General features: G+C 39.1%; 1 protein-coding gene across 1 annotated transcript in view; it reads right to left on the bottom strand.

Moving 5' to 3' along the window:
• The window catches only part of OXSR1 (oxidative stress responsive kinase 1), a 97,754-nt gene that overhangs the window by 55,870 nt on the left and 21,532 nt on the right, over positions 1-20,352 (bottom strand). The window contains 2 exon segments of the mRNA XM_017847390.1: positions 7,394-7,535; positions 15,466-15,574. Coding sequence (XP_017702879.1) covers positions 7,394-7,535; positions 15,466-15,574 — 251 coding nt within the window.

Genomic DNA, 20,352 nt, shown 5'->3' with positions numbered 1-20,352 from the left:
TTTTTTTTTTTTTTGAGACGGAGTCTAGCTCTGTCGCCCAGGCTGGGGGGCAGTGGCCGGATCTCAGCTCACTGCAAGTTCCGCCCCACCTCCCGGGTTTACGCCATTCTCCTGCCTCAGCCTCCGGAGTAGCTAGGACTACAGGCGCCCGCCACCTCGCCCGGCTAGTGTTTTGTATCTTTTAGTAGAGACGGGGTTTCACCATGTTAGCCAGGATGGTCTCGATCTCCTGACCTTGTGATCCGCCCGTCTCGGCCTCCCAAAGTGCTGGGATTACAGGCTTGAGCCACTGCGCCCGGCAACTTTTTTTCTTTAGAGATTTTCTTTAGGAATTTCTTTAGATAGAACAAAAATGTATTTATTTCTTATGACAATCTCAAGGCAACCAAATGCACATGAAGAGTGGAGTCTTTCAGCTACAGCTGAGTGAAGAAAACAGATAAATCTTCCCCTTAAAAAGCAATCTTAAAGCTGGACAAATATGATAACACAACCATTTCAGTGCTCTGGAAATCAACCTGAGAAACATTTTATGCTTGAAAAACAGCTGCACTTCAGGTAAGAACACTGAGACTCTATGGTGTTCTGCTCTGGAACTAGCCCCAACACTTCCTAGCCCAGCTCAGTCAGCATGGAGGTTCTAAGGCAGACAGACCATGAAGACTGGCAGCTTCTCTGTCACAGTTAAAAGAGGCTCCTTTGATTGGACATGGTAGGCAACACCTATAGCCAGTGACACTGTCAACTAAAGTGACATTCTGAAGGGTGACTAGCAGGAGCAGGTCAACAGTGGCTCTACTAGCCTGTCGTAGCAGTCTAGATAGAGACAAACATATTCTTGGCCAAAGGTACACAGTGGAGACAAAGAGGCCCCTGCTATGGCCTATCCAAAAATGAAACCCAGGCAAACTGGAAAACAGAAACTGAACTTAGAAAATGTTCATTTCTAAACCCACAGAAAAATCCAATGGAAGACAGCCAAACAGAACCCTCTGATCATCTTCCTCACAGAAACACCAAATTGAACAACTACCTACATGAAAAAGCACCTTCCTAAGAACCAAAACTCAGGTGAATGATCACAGTACCTGATTTCAACTTCACATCACTGTTAGAGACACTAACGGTGATAGGAAAGACAGTCTTGAATTGTCAATGCCACCCCTTCCCCACCCCCTGGCAGTAGCTGCAGGACACAGAGGGAGAATCTGTGCTTGCATTGGAACTCAGTGCTGTTCTGTCACAGCAGAAAGCAACGCCAGGTAGAACTTAGCCAGCACCCATGGAGGAAGCACTTAGACTGGCTCTAGCCAGGGGGAATTACCCATCTCAGCAGTCAGAACCTGAGTTCTGTCAAGTCGTGCCTCTGCAGGCTAAAGTGCTCTGGGGTCCTAAATAAATTTGTAAGGCAGTCAAGGCTACAAAGAATGCAATTCCTGGGCAAGTTCTGGTGCTGTACTGGACTTGGAGCCAATGGACTTGCAGAGCACACAACCCAGTGCGACACCAGTGGGGCAGCCAAGGGACTGCTTGTGCCACCCCTTCCCCCCACCCCAGGCAGCACACTTGCAGCTCTGGGAGAGACTCCTTTCTTCTGCTTGAAGAGAATAAAGGGAAGAGTAGAGGACTTTGTTGTGCAACTTGAATATCAGCTCAGCCACAGTGGAACAGGGTACCAGGCAGAGTGTAGCTCCTAGATGACATTTCTAGACACACCCTGGGCCAAAAGGGAACTCATTGCCTTAAAGAAAAGGACCTAGTTCTGGTAGGATTCATCACCTGCTAACTAAGGAAACTTTGGTCCCTGTATAATTAGCAGTGGCAACCAAGCAGTGGTTGCTGTGGACCTTAGGTGAGACTCAGAGACATGCTGGCTTCAGGTGTGACCCAACACATTCCAAGCTATGGTGGCTATATGGAGGGACTCCTTCTGTTTGAGAAAAGAGGGAAGAGTAAAGGGAACTTTGTCTCACAGCTTAGTTACCAACTGGACCATGGTTGGGTAGAGCACCAAGCAGATTCTTGGGGTCCCCAATTCCTTGGCTCTTGGATGGCATTTCTGGACCTGCCCTGGGCCAGAGGGGAGCCAGCTGCCCTGAAGGGAGAGTCCTAGGACTGGCAGCATTCACCCCAAGCTGACTGAAGAGCTCTTGGGCCCCAACTGAACACTGGGGGTAGCCAGGCAGTACTTGCCATGAGCTTGGGGCAGTGGTGGCCACGGGGAGAGACTCCTCTACTTGTGGAAAGGGGAGGGAAGAGTGGGAAGGACTCTGTCTTGTGGTTTGGATGCCAGCTTAGCTGCAGTAGAACAGAGGACAAGGTAGATTCCTAAGGTTTCTGACTCCAGGCCCTGGCTCTCTGATGGCATCTCTGCACCCACCCAGGGCAAGGGTAAAATCACTGCCTTGAAAGGAGGAACACAGGCCTGGCTGGCTTTGCCATCTGCTGATTGCAGAGCCCTAAGGCCTTGAACAACATAAGAAATAACTGGGTAGTGGTTACCATGAGCCCTGGGGGAGACCCAGAGCTGTGATGTCTTCAAGTCTGATCCAGGACAGTCCCAGTGGTGGTGGCCACAGGGGTGCTTGTGTCACCCCTCCCCCAGCTCCAGACAACTCTGCCCAGAGACAGAGAGACTACATTTGCTTGGGAGAAAGCAAGGAAAGAGAAGAAGAGTCTCTGCCTGGTAATCAGAGAATTCCGCAGGATCTTATCCAAGACCACCAAGGTGGTTCCCCTATGAGTCTGTAAGAGTCCAAGACTAGTCTGGGCAACACAAGAAGACCCAATCTCTACAAAAAAATTTTTTTTTAATTAACCAGGTGTAGGGTCCAGCCCTACAGGGCTTAGAGGGTATTCTCCCTGTGCGTGGAGAAGAGAGATTGTAATAAATAAAGACATAAGACAGATAAAAAGAAAACAGCTGGGCCTGGGGGACCACTACCATCAAGATGCAGAGACCGAAAGGCTGGGTGCACTGATATTTACTGCATACAAGACAAGGGGGGCAGGGAAAGCAGGGTGAATCTTCTAAGTGATAAGGTGAAGCAAGTCACGTGATCATAGGATAGAGGGCCCTTCCCTTTTAGGTAGCCAAAGCAGAGAGAGAAGGCAGCATACATCAGCGTTTTCTTCTATGCACTTATAAGAAAGATCAAAGACTTTAAGACTTTCACTATTCCTTCTACCGCTATCTGCTATCTACTACGAACTTCAAAGAGAAACCAGGAGTACGGGAGGAACATGAAAATGGACAAGGAGCATGACTACTGAAGCACAACACCACAGTGAGGGGTTTAGGCCTCCGGATGACTGCGGGCAGGCCTGGATAATATCTAGCCTTCCACAAGAAGCTGGTGGAGCACAGTGTCCCCTGACTCTTCCTAGGAAAGGAGACTCCCTTTCGTGGTCTGCTAAGTAATGGGCGTCCTCCCAGACACTGGCATTACCGCTTGATCAAGGAGCCCTCAAGTGGCCCTTATGGGGGCGTGACAGAGGGCTCACTTCTTGCCTTCTAGGTCACTTCTCACATGCCCCTTCAGCACCTGACCCTATACTCGCCGGTTATTCCTAGATTATATTAGTAATGTAACAAAGAGTAATATTAAAAGCTAATGATTAATAATGTTTATAAAAATAATTGATAGTTGTCCATGATCATCTCTATATCTAATTTGTATTATGACTATTCTTATTCTAACTATGTTCTTTATTATACTGAAACAGTTTGTGCCTTCAGTCTCTTGCCTTGGCACGTAGGTACTCTTTCGCCCACAACCAGGCATGGTGGCACATGCCTGTAGTCCCAGCTACTGTAGGAGAGGCTGGGGCAGGACGATTGCTTGAGCTGAGGAGTTTCAGCTGCAAGTGAGCTACAATCATGCCACTACATTCCAGCCTGGGTGACAGAGAGAGAATCTGTCTCTAAAAAGGAAAAAGAAAAGTCAGTTCCCTTCAAACTCATGCCATCCAGCTTTAATATTATACTTTCTGTCTCTCTTTGTTGTTCATTAAGTCTTGCTTTCCAAGTCATCTTGCCTTATCTCAAGAAACTTTAACAATCACAGAGACAATCCATGTAATATCCTGCCTCTGAGTTCACTGATGCCATCTCTAAAGACCCCCTCCTCCACTCTACCTGGGTCATCTACTTCCTCCGTTTTTTATCTTGTTATCACCAAAACTGACCCAATTATGAAATTACTAATTCAGACACCCCACTCTCCTATCTTTCGAGATAACTGTTCAACTACTCTACTATGACTACTCTGATTTCAAAGATCACTAGTCCACTGACCTGTCTTGATTTTCCATCAGCCTCATCCAGTTTTCAAGATTTTAATCATGCTCTAATAACCTGACTCCCTCTTGTCCCTTTGTTCCACAAGTTGCCTGTTTGGAGCCCAAGTCCCAAACAGCATCTTTAGCAAAACTAAAAGACAAAAACGGAGAGAGTAATTTTTTTTTTCTTTTTGACACAGAGTCTTGCTCTGTTGCCCCAGCTGGAGTGTAATGGCATGATCACAGCTCACTGCAGATTCAACCTTTGGGGCTCACTTGATCCTCCCACCTCAGTCTCCTGAGTAGCTGAGACCACAGGCGTGCGCCACCATACCTGGATAAATTTTTTTTTTTTTTGAGACAGTCTCGCTCTGTCGCCCAGGCTGGAGTGCACTGGTACAATCTTGGCTTACTACAAGCTCCTGCCTCAGCCTCCGGAGTAGCTAGGACTACAGGCACCCACCACCACACCCAGCTAAATTTTTGTATTTTTAGTAGAGACGGGATTTTACCGTGTTAGCCAGGATGGTCTCAATTCCCTGACCTTGTGATCCGCCTGCCTCGGCCTCCCAAAGTGCTGGGATTACAAGCGTGAGCGACCATGCCCGGCCCATATCTGAATAATTTTTAAAAACTTTTTTGTAGAGACAAGGTCTGTGTTGCCCAGGCTGGTATTAAACTCCTGGGCTTAAGTAATCCGCCCGCTTCGGCCTCTCAAAGTGCTGGGATTATAGGCATAAGCCACTATGCCAAGCTGAAAGAGTAATTTTTAATATATAAAAAGCTCAGGATAAAAAAAGGCAGGAAGATACCAGTAGAAAAACAGGCAAAAGTTGAGCTGGGCTCAGTAACATGTGCCTGTAATCCCTGCTACTTGTGAGACTGAGGTGGGAGGAATGCCTGAGCCCAGGAGTTCAAGACCAGCCTGGGCAACACAGCACGACCCCATTTCAAAATAAAAGAAAAATAGGCAAAAATCACAAGCAGATGAGTCACAACAGGAAATACCAATTGCTTCACATAAATCTGTGTCCAACCTCACTAATAATCCAAGATGTCAAAATTGATACTACTCTTCATATATCAAAATGTGTAAAATAAAAATTTTAATAGGCAAGGCTAGCAAGGGACCAGTGAATCTACATTCTTATGCACTGCTAATAGATGCACAAATCACTACATTTCTGAAAAGCACTTTGGCAACGTCTTTTAAGATTCTTTAAAATGTGTTTTATGGAAAGCCAGATCTTTAAAAATTATAAAAATCACAGAGGAAAGTGTTCATCACAATGTTAAAAGCAATATAAACATAAAATATTTGGAGAATGGTTCCATGTATCATATGAAAACATGTCACACTACACACTCAGAATCTGAACCCAGGAACAAAATAGATTTAAATAAAATTGTCTCCATTCCAAATCCAGGGACTAGTTCTGGTCCCGAACCAAATGGTGTAGGTTTATACTTCCCTGTTCCTCCCCTTTAAATATATCTAAAATTCTCAGAAATAATCCAACAGACAATCATAAAAGAACTCTGAAAGGAGAAAGGAGGAAAGCAGAGTGCCTACGGGCCTTAGAACTTGAACGACAACATGGCATTACGTTTCCTGAGTTTTTCAGCATCATAGGAAAGGTTTAAAAAAAAAGTTTCCTGAGCTTTCCTTTAATCTGCTAAGCCCTGAAATCCAGAACTATTGACTGACATATATCAAAAAGAGCCCCAAGCCTGTTCTCTCTCTGCCTAAAGGAGCAGAAAAGGGGCAGTCTAGCAGAAATCTAATAGGTGGTCCCATCCCTAACTCCATACTTGGAGTTGCAGGAGAGCCCACCATGCCTAAAGAGCAGACAGGGGACTTCATCCCCTCCCCCATATGCAGTATAGCCAGTGGGCCCACATTACCCACATCAGCAGTACCAGTTGGCACAGCTGGCATCTCTTAGCCCTCCACCCAGCAGCAAAGGACTACGCAGGTCCAGTGTTTCCCAACTCCCTACCCAGGAGCAAAGAGTGGTCCAAGGGAATAGCCTTCCATCCCCATAGGCAATATCAACAGGGACTGAATGGAAGCCCCACTGGCACCAGGTGGGAGTCCACATGATGGGGACTAGGAGAATGCTCACAGATCCATGAGTCCTGAGTCCAGCATCTACCACGTATTCTCTACTTGGCAGCAACCGGCCCAGGGAAATCCACTCCACTCCCATAGATGGCATGATCAAGGATTGAATGGAAGTTCCCACAGTGCCAGGAGAAAAAAAAAATCAGACTAGAAAAGCACTGCAAGGGCTCTAAAAATCAAATTATCATTGGAATCACAGCTCACAATAGTATGCCAGGGCCTATACACAAAACCTAAACAGAGCACTTAGCTACTAAGACAGATCATTTAGATAGAATCATGAAATATTAAAATGTTCTTATTTATTAAAGAAGAAAAAAAAAGGGCTGGGCCCAGTGGCTTATGCCTGTAACCCCAGCACTTTAGAAGACCATGGCAGGAAGATCGCTTTGAGACCAGGCGTTCAAGAACAGCCTGGGCAACATAGCGAGACCCCATCTTTATGAAAATTACAAATTAGCCTGAGGAGGCTGAAGTGGGAGGATCACTTGAGCCCAGGAGTTTGAGGTTGCAGTGAGCTATGATCATGCCACTCCAGCCTGGGTGACTAAGACAGACACTGTTTAAAAAGAAAAAAAAAGAAAAAAAGGCTGTAATTAAAAAAATGTTATTTTACAAAAGTTTTAATAATTTAGGGAAATACTGAAGATATAATGTAAAATTTTAAAAGCAACAGACAAAATCACATATACAGTATTGTTTTAGATATTTTTTAACCATATAAAAGAAAATGGAAAGCAATATTCCAAAATGTTATCAAGTGATTGCCTTTTGATAAGAAATTATGAATTTTCCTGTTTTACATTTTCTGGTTTCACTAAAGTACTTGTTTAATGTTTACCAGCTGTATAATTAAGACTCTAACCACAGTGTACTAAAACTAGTGATACAAAGAGCTATGATAACACTCAGAGATCATGATTCTGTAAAAGAGTGGGAATGGCCTTAATAAGATGATATAACACAAGAGTGTTGTCTTTTACATACCTGTGGATCTGTCCATTTTTATGCAGATATTCCAGTCCTTCCAGTACTTCTCGGAGTATCGTAGCAATGGTAGATTCATCTAGGACTCCACTTTTGTGTTCCCCTTTTGCCACAATGTGCTTAATAATATCCAGAACAGAACCTGAAAACAGAAGACATAATTTTCTAAAAATCTCTAAATCATTCAATATAATTCAGATCCATTTTAGAATCAAAACACATGTAAACCTTTTCATAAACTTAATTGTGTAGGAATGAAAAAAACAGCAAATATGAGGAAATACAGAAGTTTAAAATTAGTAACTTATTTTCAATTCCAATCTAAAACAAAAAGTAGCCTGCTAATATTCAAATAGTATATTATGCCAGCATCTCCTCTGGATGTATAGAGAGAATCTGAAGAGGTAGTAGAGAATATTTAACTGCCCCTAAATAATCCCTAAGTAAACCATGCTCGTCAGTACTATTATAAGATACCACAAACCAATGCAGGCTTCTGACACCAGATTAGAATATGCACTGCTGTATGACTAAAGATATAAAAATACAATTGAAATGCCAATCAAATCAGGAGCGAAATACTTGGAGGGTAAGGATCACATACATACACAAACTAACTTAGGACTAAAATTATTTTTCAGGTTAATAAATTATAGAAATAAACTAGCTAAGGCAAAGACAAATACAAAAAGAATAAAAATTACAGTTCTTTTAAAGTAACAGTCCAGACGTGTTATCAATCCTAAACTTTCCAGGATAAGAAATAATGCTCCCACTAAAGGTTGAAGGCAGAGGAGGAAAAGACACCTATATGGTAATTAAAAACACAGTGCTGACTACCAAAACTGAAGATTATAATCAGTAAAAAGTTTGGTGAAAATTTGTAAGATTTCTGGCCGTATAATGGCCCATAACAATCACAGAACCAAAACAAAACAACATTAGCAACTGTGCCAAGAAGTTTAGAACATTACATAGACTGCACAGAAAATATTCAATACCCATTCCTTGGTACAAGACTGCACAGAAATATTCAATATCCATTTCTTGGTACAAGACCTCAATGATCAAGACTAAAATCAAAACAACCACTTACACAGTTCTCTTAAAAACTTGCCCTACTGGGTACTTTTGCTTCACACACTTAACAAGAAAAAATATACTTCCAAATACATAGAAAGAAGATGGAATTCTCAAAAATATGAAGGACTGAACACAAGCTTATTTTAGCTCCTACTTAAAATCCACTAACTTGGTAAACTTAGTTAAAAGGCATAAACCCATAATTTAAAAGAGAACAGGAAAGATAACAGAAGAGAGATGGCAACAATATTCTGGAAGATAGCAGAAAAAGAAAAAGTAAATAAGCACAGTGGAGAAATCTGAACTTCAGTGCTTGCAGAGGAGCTATGCCATTTAGGACAAAGTGATCCCTACCCAGAGCTCCAGAAAGGCTCAGAACTACACACACCAAGTACCCTATGTGAGGAAGGAGTGAAGGAAAGGGTTGAAAACAGAGAAACCGGTTGAAAGTTCAGATAAGAGAGAATAAGATTCTCAGATCCCTCTTCCTCCCTGAGGCTTGCCCACTAATACTTTCCACCTCCAATAGAACATAGGCAGTTTATTCTCTGAAGAGAGTGAACCAGAGAGGCTCACTCTCCAGACAGGTCTTCCTAACACATTATTACAGTGGTTCTTTCCCCTCTCCATTACTGGAATTCATAAGTTTGTGATCCAGAAGGGGAGAGACCTCAGGAAGAAGTTTGTTCTGCTTAATCAACCACACATTAATCCCCAAAGCAAAGCGATTATACCAAAGGGCCACATGTTTCACTGTTCAAGAAATCCAGGTCACATAAGTACTGCTTAGTAAGAAAACAATTATATTAACACTGATCATAAACACTGTTTATAATGTAATACCTAAAATTATCATAAACACTGTTTATAACATAATATCTAAAATAGGGAATGCAAAGGAAAACCAATTCCTACTGGAAATGAAAAATTAACACAACTTATTCACTTAACAATTAAGCCATATTACATTACATGTGAGATCTAAGACTGGGTGCCACCAAATATGACAAGATAGACAAGATATACATGACATGATTGCTGACTTTAAGGGAACTTCCAGTCTGGTAGATCAAATAAATGCAGCATCAAATATCTTGGGGCACATAAAAAGTGACTAAGTCTGTAAAGAGTTTGAAGCAGGAACTCCTTTTCAAACTTTTAGATTTTTATTGATTTCACATCATCCAATGATCAATGGGGAGATTAAAGCAATGCACATCTCTAGTGTATATCCAGAACAGACATTGTGAACAAAGTTTATGTAAGAAACCCTTCTTTGGCGTAACAATTTATCTTCAGTTTCAAACTCCTCCCAACAATGTAATTCTCATGGGTGGAGGAATCGTCACTAAGACCTTCATCCTTAACTGAGAGATAATGGTCCTGTAAGATCCCCCGCTTCTTATCCATTTGGTTTTCTAAGTCTCTTGTAGCCTCTAACTCGATGACGGTGTTTATAATCCTCCATCCTCAAACATCAAAATTATGAAGAATTCATGTCAGCTAAGAGAAAGGTGAAGAGAAAATACGCTAAGCAAAAGGGGGCAGATTATCACTGAATGACTCAATTAATACCTAAAGTAGGAATAACAAGGAAAATTTATAACCGCGTATGTAGTATCTTGTCCTCATGCACAATTTGTAAGAAATAGTACATAGGGATAATCTGTTCTCAAACTTTAATGTGTGAAGGAATTACTTGGCAAGCTAGTAAAAATGCATATTCCTAGGCCCTATAAGACAGTTATTCAAGGGAACTGAGGTAGGGCCCAAGAAGCTGGATTTTAAAAGGCATTCAACAACTTACATTACTTTGATGAAAGTTGTTCATTAAAATCCAAACATTTTTCAGAGTAAAAGTAAATAAATCAAATAATGGGAAACAGGGTATTTGGTACAAATTTTGTAACAAAGCAAAAAGTTTAAATGTAGATTATCTATTCCCAAAAAATAATTCCCTGTCAGGCCTGTGGCATGGAACATTTAAAAAGCAATGCAAAACTTTAATTGTCCAATAAAATCATTATAGAATATAAAAATAATATTGACAAAGTAGTGAAGTGGCTGCTGTCTTCAGACACTTGTTAAGTCTGAAAATTATAACTCAAACTAATGACCTCATCAACAAATTAATTTCCTCACTTTACTAGTATGAAAAGATACTCTTTAAATATAAAATCAACTCGTTCAATTTAGTTACTGGTATCTCTAAGAAGTTTTAATCAATCTTTAGCCACTACTATGTCTTCCTAAGCCTCAGAAGGTTTCAAAGGGGCCAAAGTTTGCTTGGTCTGAATATTCCATTTTAGACCAAAAGATGTTATACAAATTTTAAAACCCTGCCATTGTTGCTTGAACATCCAAAGGTGGTCACTATTAATATCAGACATTTTATCTGGGTCCTCCTTTAGATCAAGGAAGTCCCCATGCACTTTATCTCTTAGAAAAAGACAAAGTTGAGGGCAGCCTTAAACAACTATCTCAGACAGTGAATTTACCTTAGATTTCTGCATTTCTACACTTCCTCCCTTTAAGTACTATAGGTAACTCTTTTTTCCTCTCAGAAGTTTTCTTAATTACTTTGATTTCTAAAAAGCTTACATTTGCAGTTTGGTGCTAATAAACTGGAAATAGCTATTTATACCAAAACTGCTTCTAACTTCTAAAGCTTAACTTCCTGTAGTAATAAATCCCAACATTCAACATGAGAGTTTTAATTAGCAAAGATAGGAATATTACAGTTATAAGGAAGCATCATTAAATGATTATAATATTGACACAATTAAACTTATTTTATCCAGGATGTACACCTGGTTGGTGGGATAAAAGTGACACTCACTATTCATTTTATGATTTAACTAACTTATTAAAGTCTACATCAGTACAATGTTCCTAAATCAAAACTACGCTTTTGTTTTCAATATTCTGACTGAAAAAGTTGATGTGAAAGAAGGTACCCTATACATATTTCTGTTAACTCTGGTTATTTATATTTTTTAATTTTGGGAGCCTTTGCTTATCAGTAAGCCTCTTCCAAGAGTCCTCTTCTCTCATTCTCTCTGCTCCAACTGTGAATCTGTCAGTTCTCAAGACATATACACACTCCATCCTGTCTTCATTCCCGTTTCCACAGTATTCTCTCTAGCTGAATCACATCTCCCATCCTTCTCCAGCCTCCATTTCACCTGGCTAATTATTAGTTATTCTTTTTAATTTTAATTTTTTTTTAGAGAAGGAGTCTCACTCTGTCACCCAGGCTAGACTGTAGTGGCAAGATCATGGCTTGCCGTAACCTCAAACTCCTGGCCTCAAGCTATCCTCCAGCCTCCCAAGTAGCCAGGGCTACAGGTCCAAACTTAGCTAGTTGTTTTATTTTTGGTAGAGACAGGGTCTTGCCATATTGCCCAGGCTGGGCTGTTGAACTCCTAGCCTAAAGCAATCCTTCTGCCTTGGCCTCCCAAAGCACTGGGATAGCAGGCATGAGCCACCTCACCCAGCCAATTATTACTTATTCTTTAGATCTCAGGTGGACATCATCTCCAGAGGCAAATCTTAGTTAATCCCACTGCAACTGTTCTCCCTCAATAAGGTTAAGTTCTCCTGGAATTTGTTCCCATAGCCCACAAGAGCAAGGATCTGATGGCTTTATTCACCAATGTACTGGAGATCAATAAGTATTTGATGAATGTCATTTTAATTAAGCTATAATCCTGACACATCTTCTTCCTGTTTAAAAAAAAAAATGTAAGCTGTGCTTAGTTCTAACTTTTGTTTTCTAAATGTTGCCTAATGTATCACCTTGGTTTAAATGTTTATTCATTTTATAACAACAAAAGCAAGATTTCATTTTCCTAAAAGTGCAAAATTTTAATATTTAAAAGGTTTAGATGTAATGATCATGTTGACTCATAAAATATAAGCACTTATAAAAAGAGTTATGACTAACTGGAACACATTAGAAAATTATCCTCCAGGAAATCTCCTGAGGGCTAGGCCAGAAAAATTGGGTAATGTCCCAGAAAACCTAAGACCAAGAGGGACAAAGAGCTACATTTAAAAGACATCCCACCCATCTACATGTCCTGCCCCTTCTATGATCAAAACATATACTCACTGAGAGAGGGACAGGAATTCTAAAAAAAAAAAAAAAAAAAAAAAAAAACACAAACAAAAAAACAAAACAAAACAAAACAAAAAAAAACAGTCGTTCTGCCTAGGAGTAGCAGAAAGCATAGGCTGGCATACAGGTATGGATGAGAGAATTAAGCAGCAATTTATTCCCACTCATCAGAGGACTTTTTTGCAAAACATTACAAATTTTGTATTACATATTCTTGTAAATTACAAATAAAGAAAATTATGCTATAGGTGATCAATAACGAAAGACACAGTATTACCTAATACTCCCATATCTCTCCATACTGAAAGAACCATGCTTGACCACCATCTTGAAAGGTGGTAGGTGTTAGCAAGGCTTCCAACCATCATATGAACAGGGCCTTTAACAAAGCAATCCAGTTTCTCCAGTGTGTCACTAATGGGATTGAAACAAAAAGGTGATTCTGGCTACACTGAAAAGCATCAAATGGCAAGGGCTTATTACTATTAATGACTAAAATTTCTTGTGCACCTGTTACATGTCAGTACAGCACATGATACATGATTTACATGTATCATCTCATATACTCCTCATCAATACCCTGAAATGCAGAAAGGTATCCCCATTTAACAGACAAGTAAAAAGTTTCAAAGAGCTGAAAGAGTTTTCCCAATGACATACAATTGCTAAGTAGAAAAACTGAAATTTAATTCTAAAGCCTTATGTTGTTTACAGTCTTTCTGGGGAAGTGTGGTGTTCAGTGAGATATAGCAATAAAATTGCAAACTAAACAAATATGGATTATCTTTTCTGTAACTCTACATTCTAAGATGGAAAATCATACTCCCCACAAAATACACATGCAAGCAAAAACCAACCAGCATAGTGATAGGAAGGCCAGTGTGGCTCCATCACTCACTAGTCCTACCAGTCTTGCCATGTGATTCAAATCCATGCCTTGGCAAAATGACTAATTTACCAAATGGCATGAGCTTTTGGGTAACCAAAACAAATGTTCGATCTATACATGCCAAGGTTTCACAGTTTGCAATCAGCAATATTTATATTTTATTGTAAGAATAAAGTAGAAATAATTGTACATATATTGCAAGATAAAGCACTTAAGTAATTATGGTAATATTGGGTAGCAAAATTTTCTGTGTAAAGGAAAAGAGATTCAAGCTTAAAAAATCTATGACATTAAACTTGTATTGGAAACTTGTATTAATGTCAAATTATAATTTTATTTTTAATATACTGTATTTCTAAGCTCTAGAAGCAATTACACTAGAGTAGTAATGAGCACTCCAAGCATCCAAGTTATGCTTTCTAAGTACCATTCCAGAGGAAAAAATACCAAAGCTCATTAGAGTACTGGCTGATTCAGGGTCTGAATAAATGAATACAAATATAACCCTAGGGAATCTTGAACTAAAAAGTTAAGGATGTAATGAAAGACTGATGAGTTCAGGTCAAGAGGACACAAGAGTGACTCTGAAAGGGCTCCCACTGACAATTTTGGACAACCTGCATACCAAAAAGAATAGAGTATAACTGACGGAAAGACACTGAATACATAAAAATCCTTGGATCTATAATAATACTCAAAAAAGTGAAGGTCCTAACCAACTGGAAAAAGGAAAATTTTTAAACCCTCTCTACTACTGGAGACGATTACTAAACAAAATTTTTACTCTAAAACTTGATCCTTAAAAAAGACTCAATTATTTATCTTGCCTTTTCGGTAGGAACTAGAGTACAGATTAATCAGTGTCCCAGTTGATATGGAAAAGTTCTTCATATAAGGATGTCAGTTTATAAATATAAAAGAAATGATGCTGTAAGAAAACTCACCGTTTTACAACCCCTGATGAAATAACTGACTCAAACAAGGATTCAAACAACGAATGTGAAAACCATTAAGATAAAAGACTTATGGAGAACTGGACACTCACTGGATACTCACAAAGTAAAATGTCACAGATTACCTGCTACTACAAAGGGGAAAATGTTACCTTTTCCATGGAGAGGCCTGGCTGTCCTAATCTTAAGCAAACAAAACTAACATCACTATTAAAGATACAACCAGATAGCAAATATTTCCTGATGTTATGCAATATGAAATACACAGCATCACTAAGAAGTATCCTCCCACAAAATATTTAACTTGAATTTAACCAAGAATTTAGATCTAATTTTCAATATACAAAAAATAGAGGACTACAGATAAAGTTAAATACCACCAAGAAGAAATAATCAGATAAATCCAGAATATGGCATATTCTACAAGATAACTGGCCTAGACTCTTCAGTAAGTTTACATCATGGAAGGGAGGAAGCAAGAAGGAAGCACCCTAAAATAAGAGAGACTTAGACCAGGCACAATGGCTCACACCTGTAATCCCAGCACTTTGGGAGGCCAAGGTGGAAGGATCTCTTGAAGACAGGAGTTAGAGATGAGCCTGGGCAACAAAGTGAGACCCCATCTCCAAAAAAAATTATATTAAATTAAATAATAAAATTAGCTGAGCATGGTGGTATATGCCTGTTGTCTCAGCTACTTGGGAGGCTGAGACGGGAGGATCACTTGAACCCAGCAGTTTGAGGCTGCAGTGAGCCATGATTGCACCACTGCACTCCAGCCTGGGTGACAGAGCTAGCCAGTCTCTAAAAAAAATTAAGAGAGATTTAAGCAGCATGACAACGAAATGAAGCAAATGCAATGTGTGAAACCTGTCTTGGCTCATAGATTAGCATCTTCAGCAGATACTATATTTTCAGTATGTCCTCAAATGCAAATGTCCATGAAAACGAAATCATAATAGAAAAGGAAACTTTTATTAACTTTTCAAACCATGGTACTTATAGCATTTCCTTGTACTCTACTCACCTCCACTTAGCAGCTTCATGACAAGCCACAGCTCATCTTTTACCACAAAAGACGTGTAGTAAGATACAATATTAGGATGATGGCATTGACTCATGGCTTGAATTTCTTTCTACAAAGAAGAGAAAACATGATAATTCACTATATGCAAGCCTAAAACAAATGTTGTGAGTTAGCAAATCCAGATTTTGAAATCTCAAGATTTTGTCACACCTTTCTGGGATCTCCATGACTCTGATTTCTTCAAGAATGGTTAAACCAATAAAACCACTTTGTCTCCCTCAGTCCACTCTGATTCAACTTCTTCCTCCACTCATTACACTAGTAATCTTTCAAACTAGAAACATTCTATTTAACACACCCTGGCACAACACTCCAGGAGGCCTCCTTTGGGACATGTATTTTTGCTTCAAGGTGCCCTTGAAGAACCATCTTGGGAAATCTGGTTTTATAGCTATAAAGGATATTAACTAATAAACAGGTTTTTTTATAGTTTGTGTAGGGACTTTTTTTTTCTTTGCAAAATATTACTTCATTCTGTTTTTGTGAAATGATTAACAATTCTCACACTAAAGAGAAACAAAATGAAATAGGACAATGTCAAAAACTAAATCCAGAGTAGAAATCTGAGCCAAAAGTCTAAGCTTACTGTATCTCAGCTTATGATTTTAAATTAGATTTGGTATGACAAAATGCCTTATAAAGCGTTGTGTGATGAGAGCTCTGTTTACCTGCTTCTTTTAACTCTGGACATTTAACCCAACCCTATCGTGCCTCAGTCTCAAATACACTTCCCCTATCATCTCTGCCTAGCTAACTCCAATTCTTCCTTCTGATCTCAGTCTAGACAGAATTTCCTCCCAGCTTCCCGGATTTAGTTAGATGCTCCTTCTCTTAGCTTCCAAGCACCCTGTATATCTCCTCCCATCATGGTACATAAAATACCGGATAGTACATTGTGTGCTTATCTGTCTGTCTCTCCCTTCTAGGCTGAGAGCTCCATGAAGGCAAGTACTTAAAAGTAGATTCTCAATCACTGTGAAACTTATCTGACCATACTATAATTGCGTATTTCTTTTCACATCCCCCACAAAACTGTAAGCTCAGTGAGAACTAAAACTGTTCTTAGCACATATCATTATGCCCGGCACACAGTACACCTTTAATAAATATTTGTTGAATGAATGAAATACTACAGCACTTTATATGGCCTTTCACCTATTAATGTACCTGCGCTATGCCCTTGGGATTTGTTCAGTAAGATCAATTGTGTGAAAGTCATTCATAATCCCTGATTCATGAGGAGTACTCAATAAATGCTAACTTCCAATTTCTCATCTTCTTTACTTGAATTCAACTTCCTTTATGGCAAGGATCTTGTCATATATATCTTGCAACCCCAAAGTCACCAGCACAGTCTTCTGTACTAAAAGCTAAGTAAATATGAAAGAAAAGGAAGAAAGAACTTGATAGCACCTTGCTATCAACAAAGTTATACAGAATTTCAAAGATAAGGTAAGTACATATAAGAGGAAACAGATAAGAGAGCATACAGGCACCAAATGAGTAGTAAAGATGTTAAATGTTGCAAGATGATTCTGCTGAGAAAAAGCATAAAGGAAAAAAAGATAAATGTTAAAAGAATCTATAGGAAAGAACCATTAAGGTAGGCAAGTGTGAACAAAAAAAGCCTTTACAGAAGAGGTGGGAACCAGGTTTAATTCTATAGGATGGGAGAAATAACAGTACAAGATGGTAGGCACATATGATTTTCATAAATGATGAAATACATAAGACATCCAATGAGTAAATCTGTCTAGGATAAGAAGTTCATGTTTTCAACAGATATTTACAATACTAAGCGCCTACTATAATACCTAGTATGTGCCAAGCATAGTGCTAGGTACTCGATCACCATGGGGAGTCCTCATGAAACTTACAGTTTGGTAAAGAAGTTAGACAAATACTACTTTACAATACAGACTAATAAACAGCTTGACAGGGCAAGAACTAGACACTACATGATTTCATTGGAGAGGCACATTAAAAAATAGGAGTCATAACATGGAAGGCTTGGAAGTTTCCTACATTAACACTCCAACAGGAAAGGAAGTAGGTTTTAAGATTTTGATTGTTTAATTACCTAGGACTAGATCATAAAGGACCTTGAAAGTATATTAAAAAATTAGGCTTCATCCTAACAGCAATGGAAAGATATCAAAGGTTTAACTATATTATACATTTTCATAAATCACCCTTGGATGCCACATAGAAAATCAATGAAGAAGACAAGACTAGAGACAAGGCTTCTGTTTAGGTTGTTGCCACCACGTGAGTGAGAGATGACGGAGAAATGATAAACAGCTAATTTATCAGTTCTGATTACTGTACTACAGTTATATTAATATCTATAAGTACATATAAGAGGAAACAGATAAGAGAGCATACAGGCACCAAATGAGTAGTAAAGATGTTAAATGTTGCAAGATGATTCTGCTGAGAAAAAGCATAAAGGAAAAAAAGATAAATGTTGAAAGAATCTATAGGAAAGAACCATTAAGGTAGGCAAGTCTGAAAAAAAAAAGGGCAAGTTGGGTGGATAGCAGAAGGAAACTCTGTACTACTTTTGCAATTCTTCTGTAAGTTTTAAGTTATCTCAAAATAAAAGGTCAAAAAATTAGTGGCAGTATGAATGAAAAGGGAAGAGTCAAGAGATAATAATAGAGAGGTACAAACAATAGGATTTGGTGACTAACTGATAGGGAAAGTGAAGGAAAGAAAAATCACATGACAGAGTGACAATGCAAAGAGTTAGGGTCAAATTGTGGAAGGTCTTAAATGTTAAGCTAAGGGTTTTGAGCTTTAATCTGGAAAGGGGAGTACTACAAAGGGTTTTCTAGCAGGAGACTATCAAAAAAACACAAAATTCAAAGATGAAAAGGGGCTTAAATATTCTTTTCTTGCTTCTATTCCTTTAAAGGGGAAGGGGAAATCTTCTTGTACCTTAACTACCAGTAGAGTTATCCTTTCCTCCTTTCAAAAAGAAAAATAAATACATAAATGATTCACAAGAGTGGTATATGAATACTGACTTAAATGACCCAGCAGCTTCCTCAACCACCTAGAAGTGAATTCCTGGGCAGGTACAGTGGCTCACCCCTGTAATCCCAGTACTTTGGGAGGCTGAAGTAGGAAGATCCCTTAAGCCCAGGAGTTTGAGACCAGCCTGGGCAACAGAGTGAGACTCTGTCGCTATTTAAAAAATAAATTAATAAAATAAATAAATAAAGTGAATTCTACCCCTTCTAATGAAACTGCTTTCCTGAAAATCTCTTATTGTCTGCTAGAGCCAGATTTTTTGTTTGAACTATACAGTTCTCCACCTCAAGCTTTCTGAAGCCTTTTTTTTCTTAATGGTAACTTTTTATTCCTTCCTGAAATTCACTCACCATCATTTCTACCATTACTTTCTGGTTTTCTAATTCCCTAAATGTAGTCAGTTTTCCTCCATTTCACACACCCAAATAAAGTTAATTTATTCATTCATTCATATACGATAAACAAAATAAAGTCTCTGCCTTAACTGAGTGCTCATTCTAGTACTAACGTATTTTCCATCCAGGAAATCTGTGTTTTCCTTTCCATTACCACCATCACTGCCTGAATTTAGAGTCTCGATATCTCTGTATAGCCCAGTGTACCTCAAACTATGTGTTATAATTTATATGGGTCATGAAATAAATTTAGTGGATTGTATTTTAAAAAGATGAATAAATAGGATAGAAAATGAGAGTACATTCTACATAATATGAAAATGTTGGCCGGGCATGGTGGCTCAAGCCTGTAATCCCAGCACTTTGGGAGGCTGAGGCGGGCGGATCACGAGGTCAGGAGATCGAGACCATCCTGGCTAACACGGTGAAACCCCGTCTCTACTAAAAAATACAAAAAAAACTAGCCGGGCGAGGTCGGAGCTTACAGTGAGCCGAGATCCGGCCACCGCACTCCAGCCTGGGCGACACAGCGAGACTCCACCTCAAAAAAAAGAAAAGAAAATGTTTCAGTTATAATATTTATGAATATATATCTTTAAATACCAGGTAATGATAAAATATATCTTTCTTAGTGAGGGTCTTATTTTCAAAGTTTTACAAAGTTGTTGGTCTAGACTACAGCAAAGCCTACTAACTAGTCTCTTTGCCACTGATCTCTTACTCCTTTGCAATTCACTTTGCCAAATATTACAGAATTAATCTACTGGGATGGCTATGACAAAAAAGATGAACAATATCAAGTATTGGTGAGGATACAGAGAAACTGAAACCCTCATACATTGCTGGTGAGAATGTAAAACGGTACATCTACTTTGGAAAATAGCTTGGCAATTTTTCAAAAAGTTAAACACAGAGTTACCATATTACCCAGCAATTCTACTCTTAGGTATACATCCAAGATAATAAAACTAAAATGTACACATGAAGACTTGCACAAAGATGTTCATCACGACATTACTGATAAAAGCCAAGAAGTAGAAACAGCCCAGATGCCCAACAACTGATGAAAGGACAAACAATATGTGGTATATCTATATAATGGACTGTTATTCACCAATAAGAAAGGAAAAAAGAACTGATACATGCTACAATATGAATGAACTTTGGAAACATGCTAAATGAAAGCCAGACACAAAAGGCTACACATTGTATGAACCTATTTATATGAAATGTCCAGAATAGGCAAATCTATGCAGACAGACAGTAGATTAGTTATTGCCTAGGGCTGAAGGGAGGAAAGAATAAAGAATGAGTGGTCATGGGTATGGAGTTTCTTTTTGGGGTGACGGTGATGGTTGCACAACTTTGCGAATATACTAAAAAACATAGCATTATA

This window comes from Rhinopithecus bieti, unplaced genomic scaffold (assembly GCF_001698545.2).
Source record: "Rhinopithecus bieti isolate Rb0 unplaced genomic scaffold, ASM169854v2 scaffold_30015, whole genome shotgun sequence".
NCBI lineage: Eukaryota > Metazoa > Chordata > Mammalia > Primates > Cercopithecidae > Rhinopithecus > Rhinopithecus bieti.
The sequence above is the reverse complement of the archived record's forward strand: the minus strand, read 5'-3'. Positions and strand labels throughout refer to the sequence as shown.